Source organism: Sturnira hondurensis, unplaced genomic scaffold (assembly GCF_014824575.4).
Source record: "Sturnira hondurensis isolate 20B ecotype Veracruz unplaced genomic scaffold, ASM1482457v3 Scaffold0000780, whole genome shotgun sequence".
NCBI classification, from domain to species: domain Eukaryota; kingdom Metazoa; phylum Chordata; class Mammalia; order Chiroptera; family Phyllostomidae; genus Sturnira; species Sturnira hondurensis.
The window spans coordinates 8,312,245-8,334,154 of NW_028073411.1; the positions used below are offsets into that span (position 1 = coordinate 8,312,245).

The 21,910-nt window shown below is 39.9% G+C and overlaps 1 protein-coding gene across 10 annotated transcripts in view; it reads right to left on the minus strand.

The window, feature by feature from the left end:
• Positions 1-21,910, minus strand: part of SLIT2 (slit guidance ligand 2) — a 322,800-nt gene that overhangs the window by 289,466 nt on the left and 11,424 nt on the right. For all 10 annotated transcript variants that reach the window (XM_037045143.1, XM_037045153.1, XM_037045125.1 and 7 more), the window contains one exon: positions 15,159-15,230. In XM_037045143.1, the coding sequence (XP_036901038.1) occupies positions 15,159-15,230 (72 nt within the window). The remainder of the gene's footprint in view (positions 1-15,158; positions 15,231-21,910) is intronic.

A 21,910-nucleotide genomic window follows, 5' to 3' on the forward strand; every position in this document is an offset into this window, starting at 1 on the left:
GGGCACAGAGGTTAAGCAACGTGTTCCAAGTCACACGGCGAGGCAGTGCTGAAGCTAGGGCCCAAATTCGGACAAATGTATTGCAAAGCATCACCCATTCATTCCACCAGCGTTCTTGTGCACCTACTGCTCTTCTCTGCCTTCCTAAAACTCGCTTTTGAATTGGGAGGGATGGACAACCAGAGAAGTAAGTTAAATATACAGTATGATGAAGCGTGATGACTAAAGAACAGGAAGTGGAAAAGAGGGTTGGGATCCTCAGCTTCCTTATGCAGAGGGAACCTAAACTATTTAGAAAATGGGCTAGTTTTACGCTTTTAATGAAATCTGAAAAATAAGTGTGTTTGTTAATATGGGGCATATTTCAAGTGAATTATTTCTATTACATACACGTACCATCAGGCTTTGAAGTGATTTTGTTTTGGCTATAACCTGGTGTTTCCTTTGACACCTTTTTCTTCCACATTTAATAAAAATAAGAATTAGCAGTCAAAGCTACATGCAGGGGGGCGGGCAGAAAGGGGGCTGTAATTTTCAGTAATGGTCAATATGTGTGTCCTGGTGAGAAGCAACGGTCTGTCCAGTATATGCAAAAAGGTGTCTTAGGAGATTTATCATACTACTACTTATTCTTTTTATCCCTGTCCCTAACCCATCGTATCTAAGTGTGTGTGTGTGTGTATTAGTCCTAGAGAGATGGGTTCTGGTAAAAACTACTGAACACATCAAACTCTACATTGATTTCAAAGTCCATTAACCATCTTCCTATTGGACATACAAACACTTCTGGCTTCAACATCTTCTCTGTGGAATGAGAGACCCCTGCACGTTTGCACCAGCCAGCAATCCTTCAACACACCTGCTTGTGTTGCTGAAGAATGCTATGCAAAGTAGGTGTCAGGTAGCATGGTAACACGAGCAAGGCAGGCAGGAAAAGTTCAGTAATAAAAGGTTCTCCATCCTTAAAGTAGTTGAGCAGTGCTGTATGTGTGTGTTTTAGAGAAATTTAGCTCATTTTGTAAAAATTTCAATAACTTGACACCGGTGTTTGCTCAGATGTGCGTGTGTGTACATTAACAAATGATTTTATATAACACACACATATACACACACACATCTAAGCAAATACTGGTGCTAAGCTATTCAAATTCTTACAGAAGAAATTAAATTTCTCTATCCCTAGAGTTAAACCAAAAAAAAAAAAGCAATGTTCACCTTCAAGGTGGGCTAAAGACCAAACAAATAGATTTCTCAATGATCAGGTAAATAATTTACCTGATCATTGATACAAAAAAGTCACATTAAATTTTGATCTCCCATGTCTAAAATAGTTTTAATTTTTTAAAAAATCTCAATGACACTGAACAAAAAGTGGTTATTCCTTGGAACAGCTAAAGGCAACTCTTGTCGTTTGGATGAATCGGTAGAAGTGGGGAAGCAGAGACAGAGGGGAGCTTGAATAGTTGAACAGCTCTGAGAGACAAATACTCCGTAGTGCAGCCCGGTGCTTTACGGCACAGGCCTTGGAGACTGGTGCACAGGTGTACAAGGCCGCAGGGGAAGTGACTTCCATCCCTTCCCGGCACAGGTGACCACAGGGCGCTTTCCTCATGTACCGCCGGAGAGCACACCTGAGGACTCACTGCTTTGAAATGTAATAATACAAAACCATCAGAATTGGGGAGAAGAGCTATACTTTAGCATATTTAAACTGGAATCACCTTATAAAAGTATAACAAAAGTAACCTGCAGTACATATCATACTGGTAATATGAGTACAGCATTACTCCGGAAATAACTAAACCTCTAACAAAATACGCTTCCCCACTCTTTAATGGTGTTGTTAAACCAGGTCAGTTAACTTAGAAAATAAAGCCGCATCTGGATGGCACTGTTCTTCCAAACCACTGTTCTCTCTGCAAATCAGCGCACGGGTTTTCAAATAAGAAAGGGTTGAAGAACACTGGGCCGTTTTAATAACATTCCGTGATAGTCACACTTCTTTTTAGCCCCTCAGCCATATTTAGCTCAAGTTCTTCATCTGATTTTGAAACAGCCTCCCATGTTAGGGCAGCAGAACGATACTTGACAACTCGGAAAAGAACAGGAAATGACGTTGATAATGGTCACGCTGCCCTTTCTGCACTGCTTTGTGGTAAGAACGGTGAGAACAAAGAAGGAGAAATCTTTCCAGACCCCTTTCGGGGAAAACGCTGGCCCTGAAATACAAGGATTGCTACCCTTTGTGATTTTTTTAATGTAGTCATTGTGGTTAAAAATGGTATTCACACAACTTCACATTTTCAAACACTGTGTGCTGCAGTGATTTCCCTGCATCAACTAAATTCCAGAGGATTACATAGTGGGCGGGGAGAGGAAAAAAGGTATTTCCTTTTATCCAATCCAGCTACGTTGCCTTCTCATTCCATCACATCCCCCCCGTGTAATAAAAGAAGAATCCAGGGTGGTCACTTTGGAGTACCTGATTAACAACTTTCCTTGAAACTATTCATTAGGTATGGAATTCACTCCCCTTCAAAAGAGGAAAAGAAAACCACACCAATGCAGAGAGCCAACTTGGCCTTTAGAAACAGACTCCAGGTTTCGGTTGCCTTCAGAGTCTTCAGGCTCTCTACTTTCTAGTCTCCTCAAAGGTCAGGAAAATCACATTGTCCAGGACCCACAATGCATTTCCTCGGGAGAATTAGGAGAAACGATGGTCCTTGGTCTCAAACCTGTTTCAACCAAAAGACGGTTGAAATGAGAACATAGAAACCCACGACAACTCTATTACACCCCCTCCATTTGCCTTGCTTGGTTTTCAAGTTATTTCTTCATGCTCTCATTAGTGGTGTTTGAGAGGCAGGTGATTACTGAAACTACTTCAATCTTACACCACTTACCTCACATTGAGAGATTATCAAGTATCAAGAAAACCACTTAATAATGCATAACCATCGCATCTCCTTTAATCTTTTTTTTTAATCTAAACCTTCAAACAATTCACTTTTAATGGCAAAGGCATGCAAAACACAAGCAGGCTCTCTTAATCTAGTAAAAAAAACTGCCTTTATTTTCTAAATACTAATAGGAAAGAGAACAACATCAAACTCATTCATCCACAATCTAATTATCTCGTCTAGGTTTATTACCACGAATAATTCCGCCATTATAATTTGTGCAAGTCCTGTGAAGAGTTTCCTATACGTATTTTTTTAAAAGCTAGGAGAAATCTTTGATACGTTTCACTTCCTATTTTTTCTCCATTCCCTCCGGCGCCCTTAGAGACCAGGAGGAGGTGTTGTGCTATCTGGTGGTAACGTGATGGGGCACACAGTGGCCGTGGCTCCCCTCCTGCCCCACCTCCCATTCCCTGGCAGAGACACTGATCCTCCGAAAGATGCCAGGTAGGTACCTTTGCTCAGAATCTGCAGCTGGTGACCAGCAGAGCTAGGATCATAACTAGCGTATCTTCTGACTTCTGATGCATGTTCTCTTTCTGCCACAAGGTACATTTTATTCCAAATTCAAATTATTGCTACTATCTCCATCAGGCTTCCCTTCATCAACCATTCAGTTAGCAGGTGTGCATCGGCCACACCTGCGCTAAGCTAGATGCTGTATGCAAAACCAAGACGAGTGTCAGAAAAGGAGTCTCTGCAAACTTACCATGTGTGAGGACTACAAGATAATACTTAACACATTCTATGAGACTGATATTAACAGTAGTAGTTTTAATGATAAAAACAAAACAATAAAGCATACTTAGCACTTACTATATACTGGACTTCATACTAAGCCATAATCACTGAGTGAATATTTGATCTAGATACCACTTCCATGAGGTAAATTCTACTATCACCCTAGTTTTACACAAGGGGAAACCGAGGCACAGGGCACTAAATGAGTGACATTCCCAAGGTCAGACATTCAGAGTTTCAAACCCTGGCAGTCTGCAACAAGGGTTTGCTTTCAAATCAGCACATTTTACTGGACAACCATTTGGAGGAAAATGCAGCAGCTGAGAAAGGTTCGGTTCCAGGAGATGAAATTACACGAGGAGAGAGAACGGCTATAAACTGGAAGCAAGAAAGGAGTCCAGAAATATGCTGAAAATTCCAAGCAGTATTTTGGAATGTTCTAGCTTGCCCGAGACACAGCATATATCCTGTGATAGCAAGGATAAAATTAAAGAAGTAATGTAGAATTAGATTACAATGGGTCTTGAAAATTAGGCAAAAAGGGTTTTATGCAGAAGAGAAGTTAATTTTAACTACCTAGTCACAACAGAGTAGAATAATTTCTACATATCCTATCTCCCAATCTCATTATATGTAATGATTTCAATAGCATGACTATCAAATGTTTGTTACAGCATATTGTTTGTATTTAGAACAGTAATTCCTGTTTTTTCAAGAGGTAAACGTGGAGACTTTATCTAAAATAAATCCTGAAATCTCTCCTTATAAGTTCTAGAGATTCCAAATAATTAATGTATAAAATCCCAACACTGATTTTCTCAGGATAAGTGCACATCACTGGCCTTCTCAGGGTTAAAGCAACAGCACATTTATCTGTATTCAATGAAATTTCCTATAATTTCTCTAAGTGTTTATTCCTCAAGCACTTTGAATACTCACAAAATGTGTAAGTTTCTCTAGCTCTTAGCATCCCCACCAAACACACACACACACACACACACCCCAGCTGGCTTGGAATACTGGTTGGTATAACGAACTACATTACTTAGAATATGCTGGGTCTCCAGCATGTTAAATAATCGGGCGTTGTTTCTTTTCTCCCTTTCTCTTTCATGCTTTGTAACTTCTGAGCATTTTGTGTCTTACGAACACTTCAGTCAAAAGGCAGATTCTGTGTAATGTCACTAGAACATGAGTGGGGAAGCAGCTGTGGGAAGAAAAGGAAAAAACAGCGTGGGTCAAAACCAGACATGAGGGAAGTTTTGGGGGGAAAGCTGAAACTTGATAGAACTTAGGAGAGTGTGTAACGTGGTACAACGTGCCCCCGTAATGCTCAGCAATATTTTGTTAATGAGACTCTAATTCCTGGTTGAAAGCAGGGCTGTCTCTTAAGAGGTTCTGAAAACATCCAGTCCCCCTTGCAGTCTTCCACCAGGAGTAACCCAGAAAAGCAGGTTTTATCCTGAGGCATTTGAATTTAAACTTAAAAAAGGATACCCTGTTTTTAGATTCACTACGAACAAAAATAGTATACTTAAAAAAAACACAGTGGCATGTTGCTTTCTGGGGAAAAAAAAAGATTTCCCTTTGACGGCATGTCTTCGGCACGTACTACATTTTTCCAGTTTCCCAAAGTCAGTAGGACAAAATGAGAGAAGGAGCAGATACGAGTTCTAATAATCTCTTTAGAAAAATAAAGTGTGACTGAATGCACAGCTCTCCTTCACAGTACATATTATATTCTCCAAATGTTAATAATTGGCCTCAAGACCTTTCCTTTTTCAGTGATTGTTTTCATGAAAGATCAAGAATAAGTTAAGGCATTTGATAACATCTCATCTTTTAGTAACTGGTGAAGTGAATTTGAATTTTCATATTACTGGCATCATTCTTCCTACTGTCTATATATAAACCTCTTTCACTACATGATAGTAACTAACTGAATAATCACAAAAATATAATAATAATGTACCTTCTTTCCCCCACAGAATTTCCTTGTCTATGATTATGTATTTTAAGCCAGATTCTTAAAACACTGTTCACTACAGTGCTAGTTTATAAGATGTAAAATATTCATAATTAGCATTCTAAATATATTAAACTTCTTAAGGTAAACTAATTGGCAATTCCAAATGTTTTATGGCAGAAAATTTAGAATGTGAATTAAATAATACTTAAAGGTTATATGTTTATGCAAAAAATAAAGTGTTCAATTAAGACTTATTTTAAATTTATTTTAGTCTAAAAACCTTTTAAACAGACACACCAGATTTAAAAGGTAATTTAATTTAATATTTTAGGAAAAAAAAGGGTCAAGGTTAAACTGTTTTTCTTCCTTAAAAAGTTTATAATGTCCTTTGTGTCCCCACATACAAAAAGAAATCTCAGTGAAACTTGGATATTAAAACCTCCCAGGAAACGAACAAGAAAAGCTGCTAAGAATTTCACAAGTTTTTTCCCCCCTCAGGTGTTAATTAAATGATCATTTAACACCGCAATGTAAACAGAGCATTTTCATCTCCTGACAGCACAGCCTATTAAAATCCTGGGTAACAAAAGTGTTGGTGTCGGCTCCCTGAACGGGGTTCCCACAACACTCCAAGATGCCATGCGGTGTCTAAGGTTAAGCATCTAGACACAAAACAAAGCTAGCGCCTACTCGACTTCCAGTTCAATTTTCCCATCGCCCAGTGACCTAGGTAACTCTTTGAGCAATAAAGAATAAATTTAATTTCTCCAGCATTTTGTGAGGATTAGGAACAATTGTCGGCTTGCAATGACTTTTTATCCTTGGAATCTCTTTCCTCCCGAGCATTCCTCCCCGGTCCTAAAAGAGAGTTCTGATGGTTTAAGACGCAGAACAAACAGAACTTTAAATTAGGCTTTTTTCAATCAATTGGAACTGTTGGAGGGGAAGCAATCAACCTTCCTGTGTGCTGCTCTCGGCTATTCACATACGCCAAGCTTTAATCTTTCACTAGTAGAAGGGACTAATCATGACGGGGCAAAGCTATCTTTTCCCATTCTGCTTCCAGACTTATTTATTTCTTTTCTTTAAGCTTTTTTTTTTCAAACACTGAATCAGGTTGCCGTACTTCGCTGTACACATTCATTTGGGGGGCATTTTAAGAGGCACAGATGTTCTTGTAATAACATTTCACACAGCCATGCTGTACCCTAGGCCATGGATGGGTGTTGCCACCGACAAGGCTTGTGACTTCTCTTTGCTGCCTTCTATAGAATTTAGGGCTGGTTCGTTTGTTTGTTTTCCACTCCCAAAGTGTCTTATGTTCCAGTTTATCAGATATCCTCTATAAAAAAATGCAGCGATAGCAATTAAGTTGGTTATGGGTGAGGGGTAATGAAGAGGACAGATAACACATTTTCCTGGCTGCAAAGCTTATGGACTTATAAAAAGAATTAGTTATNTTCACACAGCCACGCTGTACCCTAGGCCATGGATGGGTGTTGCCACCGACAAGGCTTGTGACTTTTCTTTGCTGCCTTCTATAGAATTTAGGGCTGGTTCGTTTGTTTGTTTTCCACTCCCAAAGTGTCTTATGTTCCAGTTTATCAGATATCCTCTATAAAAAAATGCAGCGATAGCAATTAAGTTGGTTATGGGTGAGGGGTAATGAAGAGGACAGATAACACATTTTCCTGGCTGCAAAGCTTATGGACTTATAAAAAGAATTAGTTATGTCAAAAACAAAACAAAACAACACTACCTTCAGGATCAAACCTATTTCATAATCAAATGCTGTTAAGTCCAAAGCATTTTAAATGCTGTTACAACGCTCACCATTTGCGCTGCATTCAAACCATGTTTGGTTTAAAATGTACTTAAGTCACAGGCGCCACTTATCAAAGACATTTCCCCAGATCAAATCGTACTTGCATATTACCAGCTAAATTGATAAATGCCCTTATATTGTTTTAAAGTTGAAATTTTAACTACTGAAAAATGTCCTCTGGCAATGTATGCCTATTTCTTAACCTTCAGAATAGTATATACTCAGATACACTAATTCATCTTTTTCCTTCACTGTAGTATGTGGAAACAGGCATCATTAACACAACCATCGAAAGATGGGCCGAACACGAGTACTTTCTGAGTCACGGTCTCTGTTTCTATCCCCACTTGATGTTATATGGGAATTTTAAAACTACACAGTTCCTCAACGGTGAGAGGGTAAGAGACCATATGCTGCCTGTGGCCAAATAAGGAGAAATACAAAGGTATAAATGCATATTTTATGTTGATTGCCAACGGTAGAAAAATGCGTCTCTGCTTACATATTTGTCATTACACAGCGAATAGATGCAAGAAAGAGGCAAAATAGAACTGACAGATTTGCTGATAGTGGGCAAGTTGCAAGCACACCTGTGTGACTATTATTTTTACCCTATTTTGCAATGAGAGGATGACAATAATACAAATGTGACTCCTGTCCGACTTGAAAGTTGAGCATGTTTTTTATTCAACACAGAGTCAAAATTATGACCTGAAATATCCTCAGGATGTAAATATGATCATCCCCATTTTACAGACAAGGAAACTTGAGTCCAGAGTGTCACGTGATTTCCAAAGACCGCAGAGCCATGCACACCCGAGCAGGCATTCAAACACCAATGTTTGGCATCACCCCTCATAACGCAGACTAATTGATTTTGCTGTCTTACAACATAATGTAAACACGTTAAAAGTTAGTCAAATAAAACTAAAATGCTGTGGACACTCACTCCTAAAATTCATATTTATGTTAACTTCCGTCGCCAAAGTATAATCTTGAGATCACAGTGGCAATTTTATGATTTACAGTCAAATGTTAAAATACCCCCTGCTGATGTGAGTGCAGTGACATCCCTCTGATGTGAAAGCCACACACTTAAAATCAGGTTTCGGAAAACACAGCCACTCTCCTAGACGAACTCTCTACGCTTTAGTTTACGTGTCACAGAGCCGATGTGCACAGCGGCTGTGGCCACAAATACCACGTGGTGTGCCAGTTTCTCTTCCCAGCATCTACCACAGTGCCCTCCAAATTGAAGCTGGTACGCCAACTCGAGTATTTGTTGGAGGAGAGAGAAACATTTGCACTTGGGAAAGCAGCGACGGAAACACGTACAGGAGTAGGAAAGACCCCTTGCACTTGACTTTCCTATCCTGTGAACTGTGCTGCGGATTTCACGCTCTGAGCTTCTGTTCTGCGGGTTGACAAGAGCAGAGACCTGCCAAGTCCGGACTTTCTCCAGCAGCAAGTCTTCGACTAGAGAGCCCTTTGAAGTAAAAACCATCAACATGAGGCCTGGCCAAAATCTCAAACACAATCTTAATCTCCACTGGATTTATAACTTCTAAACCTTAGGATTACATGTTGATTTAAAAACAAAATCAAACACAAGTCCTATTCAATGGCTCGCCCCCCCCCACTTCTTTTTTTTTTGCATAGCAAGTGGGGATGGCTACTGTGACATGTGTGCAGACACCCACATAGCAAGTCTTTTGTCTACTTTCTTAAAAACCGACCTCTGGTAACGTGATCTCCTTAAATTAAATCTTCCTTGTGTAGCTCTATTTTTTAAGTAGCAACAACAGAGACACTTGGGCCCAAGAATATAATTAATAAGTTACCTAACACATAATAATGGGCTTGGTATTTTAAACTCCGACGAAGAACACTTTTCTAAGTTTCATCTCTCCTACTGGTTCTTTGTTTACAAAGATAAAGGGGGGGTGGAGGTGAAAAAGGGCATGGGGGGATAGATGGGAATGGGAAAAATACAATTGAAAAAAAGCCTATCTGTTCCCCTCATCGAAACCTCAGTCCGAACAGTCCGAACAGCGTCTCCTTGCACCAAAGGGTCACCAAGGCACACCACCTCTGAAGAACTGTTATCCTCGGCCCATGAAGCTCAGCCACAGAGAGCAGCAGCAGCTATCAAGGCGGCTCACTAGATGAGTAATGATGTCGATCTGGCTGGACAACGGTCACCGTAGCAACCGGAACCTGTGATTCCTGCACAATCACGGTTGGATTTATCGTGGCAGGGGCCAAACAGGCCAAGAGTAAAATGAAGCAGGAAGCTATGGCACCTGACACCTCCAGGCGCCCACACAAGAATCAAAGCTGGCAGAGATTAACCCAGGGGGGAATTTTACGTGGTCTCCACTGTTGTGTTACGCACTTAACCTTAAATATAAGAATCTTATGAGACTAAACTGACATCAGAGGACTGGGAGGTTGCTTTTATATAAGTATAGTGTTATATTAAATTAGGGAGTATTTTTTGCTTAGGTGAAAAATGGGTCATTTTGATTATGCTGTGTCTACCAAAACCCTCCACATTTAGAAAACCCAAGGGGACTAAACCTCTAATTAGCCGACTTCTCCTTTAAATTTAACTCAGTCCTCCATTATTCATAATGCCTTCCCAGTGTTACTATTTGCACATTCAAGTTACAAACGCTGAACCCACAGAGATTTAATTCAATACATCAAACACTCACTGAGAGCCTTCTAAAGGTCAAGCCTCATACGAGACCTTGGGGATATAAAACAAAATGTTTTCATAATGCATATATACCAGCATTTACATGCATAATCATATAAAAAGTAAACTAAATTAATAATTAAGTACTAGTGGTCATGTCTAGGTGATGAAATAATGAATGTTTTCTATTTCCTCTTTTTTTCTGAATTGTCTAAGCCTTTTCAATAGCAATGTGTGCTTTCTTATAACAATTAAAAGGCAAAATCTAAGATTCCTTCTAATGGACTAGGCAAAAGGGAAACAGAGACTGCTTAACTGGGATGTGTGTTATGCTTTGCAAATTGATTTTCACTTTCACAAAACAAAAAGTTAAATTTCCCTCTCAAAGGGCCCCAATTATTATTATCAAAAACAGTTTTGAGAATCCAAGACCCTACATAACAGGACATAAACTGACCTGACCAATCAGATTAAGCGGTCAAAATCTCTCTGTCTCAGGTAAGCCGTCTCTGGGCCACAAAGAGTCCTTAGATTTAAAATGACTATTTATAATGCTGGATAATTTTGTGGCTCCAAAGCTCACTGGGGAATAGTAAATGCCTCTTGTGAATCAGAAATAAAAAGGCTTTTATTTAAAGAAGTAAAAAAACAAACAAACCATCAGGACCTATGTATTTATTTTTGTTAGTTTTTTTTTTGTTTTGGTAGATGAAACAAATGAAAAATGAGTTTTTGCTAATGAAAAATGCATTGGGTACCTAGGCTTATATTAGAAGCCTGGGTAAATATAATAATACTCAAAGAAATAAACTGAAAACCACAAAGCAAATATTTATAACCAAATACTCCACAGGGCAGTACTGCCAGTGAAATTCCTCTCTAATGAGCCCGGATTAGTAGTTGTAAACTCAAGCTGAAAAGTGTGAATCACTCTGGTAAGTCACCTTTAAGGTTTCGTTTATCAAGAAGATTTGTGTATGCTGCACATACATATAATTGCTACTCACAAATTTCAATCCATCTTAATTGACCACTTCCAAGGCCATTGAAATCTCTCAGTTAGCCTGCTCTAGATTGCTCTGAAAATAATTCTCTCCACTCTTAAACTGATGATAAATATGTAACCTCGGTTTCGGAGGAGGAGCAAAGGGAGCAATGGATACCTACATATGCGAAGAAAACTGCGTACTGTCTCTTTTAACCTCCAACCAGGGTCCTTTCCTTTCCCTCTACTTACACTTTCCATCTGTCAACAAGTGCTTGTAATTTTATTACACTGTCCTGTAGTTTATGCAGAGTCGGTATTATTTTACAGAGTTCTGTTAATGGACTGGATAAATGGTAACGCTATTTAAACTAGTGTCCTGCTCCAACAAACACAGCTGCAACTGCACGACGATTTCTGAGCAAACATCTTGACCTGAACATGCAGTGCTCTCCCAGCCGGTCCAGAGAGAAACTGGAGCAGACAGCAAAGGGAAAGCATGTTTGGCCGCTCACAGCGACCGACCGTGTCAAATCGTGGTTCATGTACAGTGTGCCCTCTTTTCCTTTTACATTGCAGCGCGAGTCCAGAGTACCGCGTGCGTGCGCCTTCACCTGGCATTTCATGTTCAGCCAAGAGTCAAATGGTGATTATTCACGACAAAAGCACAAAAAGTATCTGCATGCAGGGGTAGGCAAAAGTAGGCTTACCGTTGGGAGTACGTGAAAGTGTATTCTTGTATTATTATTATTTATTATTCATTGTATTTATTATTATCATGAAACTACTTTTGCCTACCCGTATAATGTCCAGTACCTCAGACTAGCTTTAATCTAAACAAAGAAAAATCAAACATCAGTGTATGAACTCTATGTTAAACTAGTAAACTTTTTTATTAGTGATATATCAGGTAAGATAGTATTAAATAATGGTTAAAGTTACAGTGAGTTAAAAAGAAATATAGATGTTAATTAGCATTATGCAACAATTTATAAGGAGAAAATAAATTCTAAATTTGTTTATGAATTCTAGATGTGTGTGCCTTTATTACATTTTATGCTACGGCAACTATAGATCAATTCATATATACATGCAATATACTGTCCCTAACCCCAAGTAACTTCCCTGTTATCTGTCAAAAACCCTATATCCTTTGTTCTGTCTCTGTGAAAGAACGTTTCATTTATAAATGAGCATTCTAAAGAACACATTTGTATGTAAATTTGTGCACATTTTTTTTCCATCTGTTAGAACATTTGTTCGGGGTGAGCTACTAGGCACCTGTATCATCTGAAGAAAACAGGAGCTTGCATCCTTCCTCTTGGAAATTACACTCACCAGGCAGTCAGCTTCATAAATCTTTGTTTCTTTATTTATTAAAAATTCTTAATGGTGGCTGTTTAATTTAACCAGTGGTCACCATCATAAAAAAAGTGGACACGTGTAGCTTATCAGCTCTCCTCTCAAGAGAAAGATCACTGCAAACAATCCACTGCATCTAATTCAGATGAGACAAACGGAGCAGCAACTTAAAAGGAAATTCCTGATGTGATGATGTCGGGAAAAAATGGCACCTCCACATTTCTAAGTGTGTGCAGTGTCTATGTCAGGGGTCAGATCTCAACCAATAGCAAACACTGGACCACTAAGCTCTACCTTCAGGAACATCAAAGCCTCTGAGTCCCACTTACAACCAGTCCCATCTATGGAACCAAACTTCATCGTCTATACTCCCCAGGGGAAACCTTCCTGCTAAACAGGAACATCACAGCTCCAAACACATTTCCTAGCTAACCTTGCTCCCGGTTTTTAAAATGCTTTTAAATAACTAGAGAAGGTGACCTTAACTGTAGGGGTGTCCAACCCGCGACCTGCGGGACACATGTGGCCCAGGATGGCTATGAATGAATGAATATGGCCCAACACAAAATTGTAGATTTACTTAAAACCTTTTTTGTCGTTGTTCATCAGTTTTTATTAGTGTCTACATATTTAATTTGTGGCCCAAGACAACTTTTCTTCTTTCAATGTGGCCCAAAGTTACCAAAAGGTTGGACACCCCTGCTAGTTTTAGGGGTTCCATTTCCTCAGTTTCCTTCCTTAAGATTTGAAATGCCCTTCATTCATAGAGCAGCTTAAATTATAAAATTACAACACATCACAAAAGGAAATCACTTGGTCCACTATGTGACATTGTCAAAAAAGATGGTAACAGAATATAGTTGTCTGGTAAAGGACTGAACTGGGTCATCCACCCGAAATGAAGACTCTTAAGAAAAGTAATCCAAGTACATCTAAAAATCACACATTCCTACTTCTCAGAGATAGTGCTAAAGTTTCTTCAACTCTTCAGCTTAACAATTTTAATGCTAGATGGCAGTCATTCTGTTTAAATTTTATTTTCACAGCTTCATTGAAAATGGACACTACACTAGACATTGTGGACGATTTGATAAGCACCCTATTAGCAAAGTAGTGGTTTAACAGTTCTCATCATAGCCAACCCTGAGGTCAGTTCCTCTGAGTCGCCTCAGGCAACAAAAATTAAAGCAGACAGCAGAACACTATTAAGCCCATGTCTATGGCCCTTCTTAGAAACTAAGTGCACACATTTAAATATAAGTATCAATTCATATATATACTGTAATCTTTATAACAGATTACATCCTGTTTCTTTGGTAAAACTAGTTCCAAGAGAATTATTATTAAAAAAAGAAGTCCCTGGGTTGCTTTATTTGATTTTTTAAAATTTACTTAAATCGAGCCAATTAACCAGCAGAGAATAAAACGTACAGAAATAATGCCAGATAACTTGGGCTTTCCTTAGAGGCACAGGAAAGTCAGACTCTAGAGGAAGGTTGGGTGTGTTAGCTGGCTACACCTCCCCTACAGGGGAGGGTCTGTCTAGTAAGTAGTATATCAGGAGGACCTCACTGAGACCCTGGCTAGAATGGGGGCAGGGCTGTGGAAGGACAATCTTCCCACTCATGGAATCAATAACAACACTGAACTAATAGGCTGAAGAGACTTGGCTACAAAGTCAAGTTCAGAAGAAGGCAATCTGCTTTCTTCCCCTACAAACGCAAACCTATGGGGCTTCCCACAATGAAGGTGGGGGCCATGCTGAGCCGTTTATTCTACACGGGCCAATGGTTTTTCCACAACGTCATGAACATCAATAATCATTGCTATTTATTTTCCCAACACTTCGGAGCTTATCGCCCACCTGCACAAAATCATTCACGTGCCTGAAACTCTAATTTTAAAAGCTTTCATAAAGGTGTTTTCACGATTATGCATTAGGTCATTGAACAAGCATTCTGGGGAGGAAAAGCTGATCCTGCCTACAACTCCCATTACTCTCCTTCCTAAGAACTTCTGTTAATAGTCGATGACGTACTGATGTACTTTCGATGACATACTTGCTATGAAACTCTCACGGTCACTCGCATTGCAGTTTGGAATTCTGGCCTTCAAAGGAATATGGAAGAATAAATTTACAGGCCTTTTTAAATACCCTTTAATAACATTTCTGGACTAATAAATATATTCGAGTACAAAAACAATATTTAAGAAGCTGACATTAAGAACCCCCGACTTTATAGGAAAACGTGGCCAACTTCCTCTGAAGAGGAAATGCAGGGGCCTTTTTCCTCTTCAGAACTTCAGAACTTTTCTCTTCAGAAATCACAAGAGTTCATAAAGAAGTGCCGTAAATCTCCCCAGCAACACACGGCCAAATCAGAATAACACAATCACAATAACACATACACAAACCAGCAAGTGCTCAGCAAATAAAACAACTGGAACCACCGGAAAACCAACCATAAATTCCCATTAAAAACAAAGGCGTACTCTTAACCCATCACTTCAGTGATGAATAAATTCCAAGAAAACACACTGAAACAAATGCAAAGTATGTTTAGTACAATACAAGGTACTACCCAAAGCAACAATAACTATTTCAGTCTACTTACAGCCTGTAGAGCTTCGAAGTCCCAAGAAACAGCAACTCAGGAAACAGCTGAAGGTGATTTCTGTTTAAACGCCTTTTGAGAAAAAAAAAAAAAGAATGAATGAATGAATGAAAAAACAATGCGTATGTTACATAGAAAATACCCAACAATGAGACTGTGATTTGATAGGTGGTGTCATGCCTCATCCTGTGTTTCAGGAAAGAAAGAAATGCCATTCAAGAGAATTCAAGCATTGCAAATCAAAAGTTGGTTACACCTTTTGTTATAGGACTCTTTACGGCAATTTTCCATCACGCTTACTCAGGGGATGACTGCTGGGGCCTAAACTCACATCCCATGCAACAGCAGTCAACCAGAACACGCACAATGGAACAGGATTGCATGACTCAGATTCCGGTGTCTAGGTAAGAGGAGAGCTCAACACAGAGCAGGGATGTCACAGTAAGTGGCACCTTAGAATATTTCATTCAATGCCCCAAATAACTTAAATTTTCAGCCAAGGTACTATGGGGAGATGAGCAGTTCCATTTTGTTGGCTTTTCATTGAGTTGCAGAAAAAAAAAAAAAACCTGTGCAGAAATGTCAAAGTGGTAGGCAAAATAGTTTGAGACTGAGTTATTACTAAGTGGTGTCCAAAATGCTTAAATTATGTTTTTAACATATTTATTATTAGAGTGATTTAAACATTTTAGGGAAAGAATAGGATTGCAACTCTAACTCAATTTAAGCCCCGATGCTACATAACTAAATTCTTTTAAACTATACACACCCGCTGAAGAGTAGGTCAGTTCTGGCCCAGATGGATGGATATTCTGACCCCATTTGTTTCAGGGGTACAAGTTAACATTTCAGGAAAAAGAAACATCTATTGCTCTGGTTTTCCCAAATTCAAATAAAATGACAGCAAGCTGATGCTAAGTTCACCCTTAAATGATGTACAGACTGCTGCATAGCCCTAGAAAAAAGTAAGAAGGTTCAAACACTAACACCACTCTGAAGAAACTGCAGGGACTTCTTAAGTCTTAAAGATAAAGGGGACAGTAAAAGAGGGGATAGCAATCAATCTTGATATATTTTAGCAGTCACCAGGTATAAGCAGAATAACACATTTCCAGAGGGCAGACATGGCCATTATAACTCTTAAGAAAGTGGGTCAGAAGAAAATCCCTCCTAAACATCACAGATAATGAAAAACGGAATGATCTGTCTTGAGAAACTTGTAACTCCTTGCCCCACACATTTGCAAACAGAGGTTTTCCTTGTTCGCTCCCCCTCCCCGCCTTGCCCCCACCCTTCCTCCCTGCTGGCTGCCTGCATAGGGTATAGTACAAAGCAATCCTGCATTAGGTGAAAACTTGGGCCAGGTGAACTTCAGAACTCCTTCCAACCCTAAAATGCCATGAGTCTGGGACGGCAACCATGACCTTTATACGTGATTCATACTCTAAAGAAGTTGGTCATCTATAGAAACATGCTCAGCCCTTGACAAAAAAATGAATACTCATAAAAAAGCAAGCCAAGATAAATAGGGGCAAGTAGTAAAATTAATGGTGAAAGGATACACTTACTTCCCATTTACACTAATTGTTATGGATAAAGCACTTAGTAAGGTTGACATTAAAGTGCAACAAAAGCTTTTATTTATTTACTTGTCTCTGCTGGGCACAATTCTGAAGAAGGAAAGCTTCCAAAGTCTATTACTATCCAATCATGATAAAATATTATTTACTCAGGACCTTGTTTTATTTTTTTTTTTCTGAACAAAATTAGATTACAAATATTCACAAGAATGCTAATGAGAATTTTTCTAGGGAAGCAACCAGTCTTCTCGGGAGGACTCCCACTGTTCCAGAGCCAATCCTGATTTCCAAAGGTCAGAGATGGGCTTTCATAATCAGAGCCAAACCAGCAGACTAACAAACACCGTCCAGGATTCTCCAGCCCTGTCCCTGCAGAGGCAGCTCCCTGAACTGCCTGCTCCCCCCGTTCTCCCAATGGTACTTTCTTACATCCTCTGTGTGACTCCCCTGCTTCCTCTACAGTTAGTTCCTTCCTTTGCTGCGACCCCAGGGCCCGTGGCACTTGATAAATAAGACTCAGCCAGGCTGTATGATAGTTACTTACACACTGGTCCATTTCCCACCAGGCCACAGGTGGCAAACACAAGGCCCGTGGGCCAAATCTGGCCCTCCACCTTGTTTTATCTGGCCCAACACATTGTTTCTACCTGGCGGCGGCACTGAGCTCCCTTTTAACTGTGAAGGAGTAGTTACATTTATATAACCCTAAAATTACATTCAGCCTTTTGAAGGCAACCGAGAGGCTGATGTGGCCCCCAGGGAAAATGAGTTTGACACCCCTTCACTAGGTTGTAGCTCCTCAAGTATAAGGATCTCACCTGGGCATTTTCTCCCTTCTTCCCTGACACTCAGTAGGTTCTTAGGAATGAGGACTGACAGCTCTTTTTGCATTGTGATAAGAGTTCAACACAGCCGGAGCAGATGTATGTTATCTTCAACCAACTTTTCTCTGGCACGCTCCCTGAGGTTCCCGACTCAGGGTTTCCGTGGCTCCCCAGTGAGCCCTGGCCCCACCACCACACCTGATTTCACAGACCCTGCACGGCCATTACCGCCCCGTCCTTCCATCTATCTACCTCCCTCCCTCTGCTATTCTCAATGTCACTGGAAGTTGGAAGGAGTTCCATTTCCGTTTTTTAAAAACTCAGGTACGTAAATGACTGACAGCTGCCACTACAATTGTTAATGGGCCTGCCTCAGTACAATTCCAGATACTGTGAGAAGGTGGGTGTTTCAGGTTGGGTGGAAGCAGTGCCCTCTTCATTTCATTTTCACATTCCCAGGGGTTTTTCCTTCAGTTCCAAAGTAATGGCTATCATATCCCAGAAGCTCACCACGTGACAGCAGTCACGGTTCGGAGAGGTTGACGTGAATACCTCGCTCGTTCTTCAGGATGACTCCGTGTGTAGGTACCATTGTTACTGCTGCGTTTGTGGAAAGCGGAGCTACAGCTTGAATTCGGGGGGAGTCCAGAACATACGGTCTGAAGAACTCCTCCCAGAGAGACACAGTCTAAACATTCCTAAACAATAATTCAAACTAATACAACAGTGAAACTTTCCTTTTCAGCAATCTTTCCTTGGGAAAAACCATAGCTTTACATGGTCCATTTCTTAAATATCAATGAATGAACCACTGGAAAATAAAACACCAACTTTGATTGTTTTTATGAAACCCGTATCCATGGTCAGCTCGCTGTCTTAAAAGACCTATTTAAAATAGCTACAGTTGAGACTAAATGGAAATACATAAATTTTCCTCTGAATTCAGGTCATTTATCATTATTTCAGAAACATTCTCAGAAATGACCTCAATATGCACGCACAGCAAGGTGGTATCATGCAACATAGAGCAGGTAAGCAATGTTGCAACAGGCACAGAAAAACAGTATGGTTGTGCTTTTTTCCTTAAAAAAGTCTTAACACAATTTTGGTTCCTGTTCTTCTATTCTTTCTACCACGAATACTAAGGATGAATGAAAATACAAACATTAAAGTAAAAATTGAAACTCTTCCCAAAGAGTCCATCAAGAAAGACAGTTAAAATCAGGAATTCTTGTGCAATGACCAGAAATGAAAATCCTTACACCAAAGAGCATTTTTAAAAATCCAGAACTACTTGAAAGACTTTGAAGGTGCATCCCAATGTCTAAATGGAGTCCAAGTAACCGCGCGTCTTTTAATACCGCAGAACACTTCTCAGCAGCTTGAAGCCGAAAGTGCCACAATAACATCTGGACTGGAAATGAGTTAGAGAAGTGAAAACCTGTTAGTCCCAGAACAGGAAGACGGCATGCAGTGAGTTAAGGGCATCTCAGTGGAAGATTTACAAGAGCCAGCATACGTTAGCTCCCTAAACAGACCAGGTGGGCCGGTGACCCATTGTTCCGAGCAAGGATACTCAAGTCTGTCCATGAGAGAGGTAATACCGATTTAGTGACAACCAGCTCTTGGCTCCTCACCAGCTAGATGGAATCTGCCCACAAAATCTCAAAAAGAGCTGACTGAGAAATCTCTGGATAGTAATTCATCGTGTCAGAACAGTGTCTGAGATGAGTCTCTGAGACATGCTTTTTTAGGGCAAAAATGAGAGGGATCCCAATAACGGTTTCCTCTGTGCTGTGGGCTGTTTTTGAGTGTGACTTCAGTGGCACGATGGTCTTTCTGTAGTCCACATCACAGTGCTGTCCTCTGAAACACTGACCCTTAACAACCACAATTTGAAGGGCAGCCTGAGCATTATTGACAAGCATTGTTTCAAATTATCTGTCTGCTGAGCCTGTGACTTGCCCAATGTTAGAAGTGACAGGCTCTTTCGGTCTTTCACCTTTCACCTCCATTCAATTAAGATTTGCCACCTTCGCCCCAGTTCAAAATGTGAAGTGGAAACAGTTTTACCAAAGCCGGTGAAAAATGTATGCCTTATACTGACCTGTGTAAATGTAAGGTGTTTTAGCAGTGTGCCTGGTCTGCAACAGTACTTAATATACGCTACCTTAAAGAGTCTATCAGTTATAATCTCCTACTTCTCATATATACAAATGCCTTCTTCTCAGTTAAATTTTCACTTGTCTTTTTAAATTTATTATCTTCACATTTTTGAAGCCAAGATTTTTAACATCAGCCTACTATTAGCTGAATAAAATAAAATTTGTAGTTTTAGCAGTGATGTTGGTAATTTTATTTTCTATATTTCATCATAGAGAGACAAAACCTTCTCAGTAAAAATGTAGTTTCCTCTCCCGTACCCTTACTTCTTGGTATTTCTCCATGTGTTCAGAAAGACTATGAGAACGACTCCAAAACAAAACCTGCAGACAGTCTTGTACTTTCTCCACCTCTTGTCTACTGAATGATCAGTAGACAAGAATATAAATAAAAGTATAAGAATGCAAACAATAATAAATATGAGTGTGCAAAAGTCAAATTTATTACATACACATTTTATTAGCTACATAACATAATTGTTAGGCTGAGCTTTTGAAAAACTAGGAATGTTGAAATACATTAAAAACACATAACTTTTCTGAAATACATAATTCTTTAAGCACCATGCCCCAAGCACTTTGTAAAACCCTGTGCATTATTTTATTTGAATCATGTACCCTGCCACTATGAGATAATAATTATCTCTGTCCTAAAGGTGAGGAAACACAAGTTTTAAAAGATAAAGTAATCTGCCCTGGCTGGTGTAGCTCAGTGGATTGAGCTCGGGCCTATGAACCAGAGGATCACGGTTCGATTCCCAGTCAGGGCACATGTTTGGGTTACAGGCCAGTTCCCAGCAGGGGACTCACGAGAGGCAACCACACATTGATATTTCTCTCCCTTTCTCCTTCCCTTCCCCTCTATAATAAAAAATGAATAAAATATTTTTAAAAAAGATAAAGCAATCTGATCAAGATCTCACAGTGGAGTTGAAACCATGGGTTTTCTGATGTCAACCTTATGTATTCTTTCTGATTTTAAAAGGGGGGAAGGGGAGTTCATAACTGCTTAAGAAGCTTAGTCAACAGTACAACCAATGAGAATTTGGTATGTTCTTGTAGGACACCAGGCAACAGCATGTAAAATTACCAGGTGCCTTCGCAGAAGGGAGTGTAGGTTATCCACACCCCACGCACCTCTGCCAGGACCTGGAACGGCAGCACGGTAGCGGGAGAAATACCCACCCCCCTCCAGAGCAGATAGAGCCTGCAAAGAGGACGACCCCATAAATTTTTGTCAAGATTACCTTAAAGCAATATTCCAGTTGTATTACTACCAAATCAGCCCTGCTGTTCCCAAACTTTCCCTCTGATAGCCCTTTCACCAATTATCTCTTCTCGTCCAGCCATAAAAATTGCTTAAAAACAAAACAAAACAAGAGCAATGTAAAGTCTATGCAGGGAAGACTCTCGCTCCCTTTAAAATTGTGAAATCAGCCTAGAGGGCATATTTCAAGCAGAAAGGTATCCAACAGGAATGAAAGACAGAATTCAATGTAAAATATTTGACATTCACTGCTTCCACAAATACATTGTAACAGTGCAAACTGAACTACTCATTTCGGGAGAGGTATAAAAGACACAGCATCCAGCAAATACTGTCACAAAGGAAGAGCCCAAAACAGATGTGGGAAAAATAAACAGCCTCGCTGCCTCAGAATTTATAAAACAGTCCCCAAAGAGCAAACAGGCCTTCTCCCCACTGCTCAACTTCAAGGCCCGTAAAAAAAAAAATGCTGCGTGAGAACCCCCCCGCCCCCGCCCCAATGGATTCAGCGTTAGGCTCAACTTCTAACAGTTCACGTGCATTTAAGCCTTACGAGACGATAGTCCATAAATGTAATTTAAAATCGTTTAATACTGCTTACATCCCGGTGAGAACTGACATTGAATGGGTGCCACAGATGAGGGGATACACTATATCCCTGAGCATTTTTGTGCCGTGCAGTGTGCATACTCAGCCTCTCTCACTAAGTTTGACGTGTTCTTCAAAGAGCCTTTCTGGAGAAAAGCACTGCCCTGATTTTAAACTTGGGTGTAAAGTTGCAAGAGAACAATTCTTCTGAGATGAGCTTGCATTCTTTTCCAAGGAGATTAGCGTGCGAGTTTGCCCTTCCCTTACAGAGAGGGATGTGTTATGGGTTGCCCATAGACTTGCAGGACGAGTGAGAGGAGGAGGCTCTCTA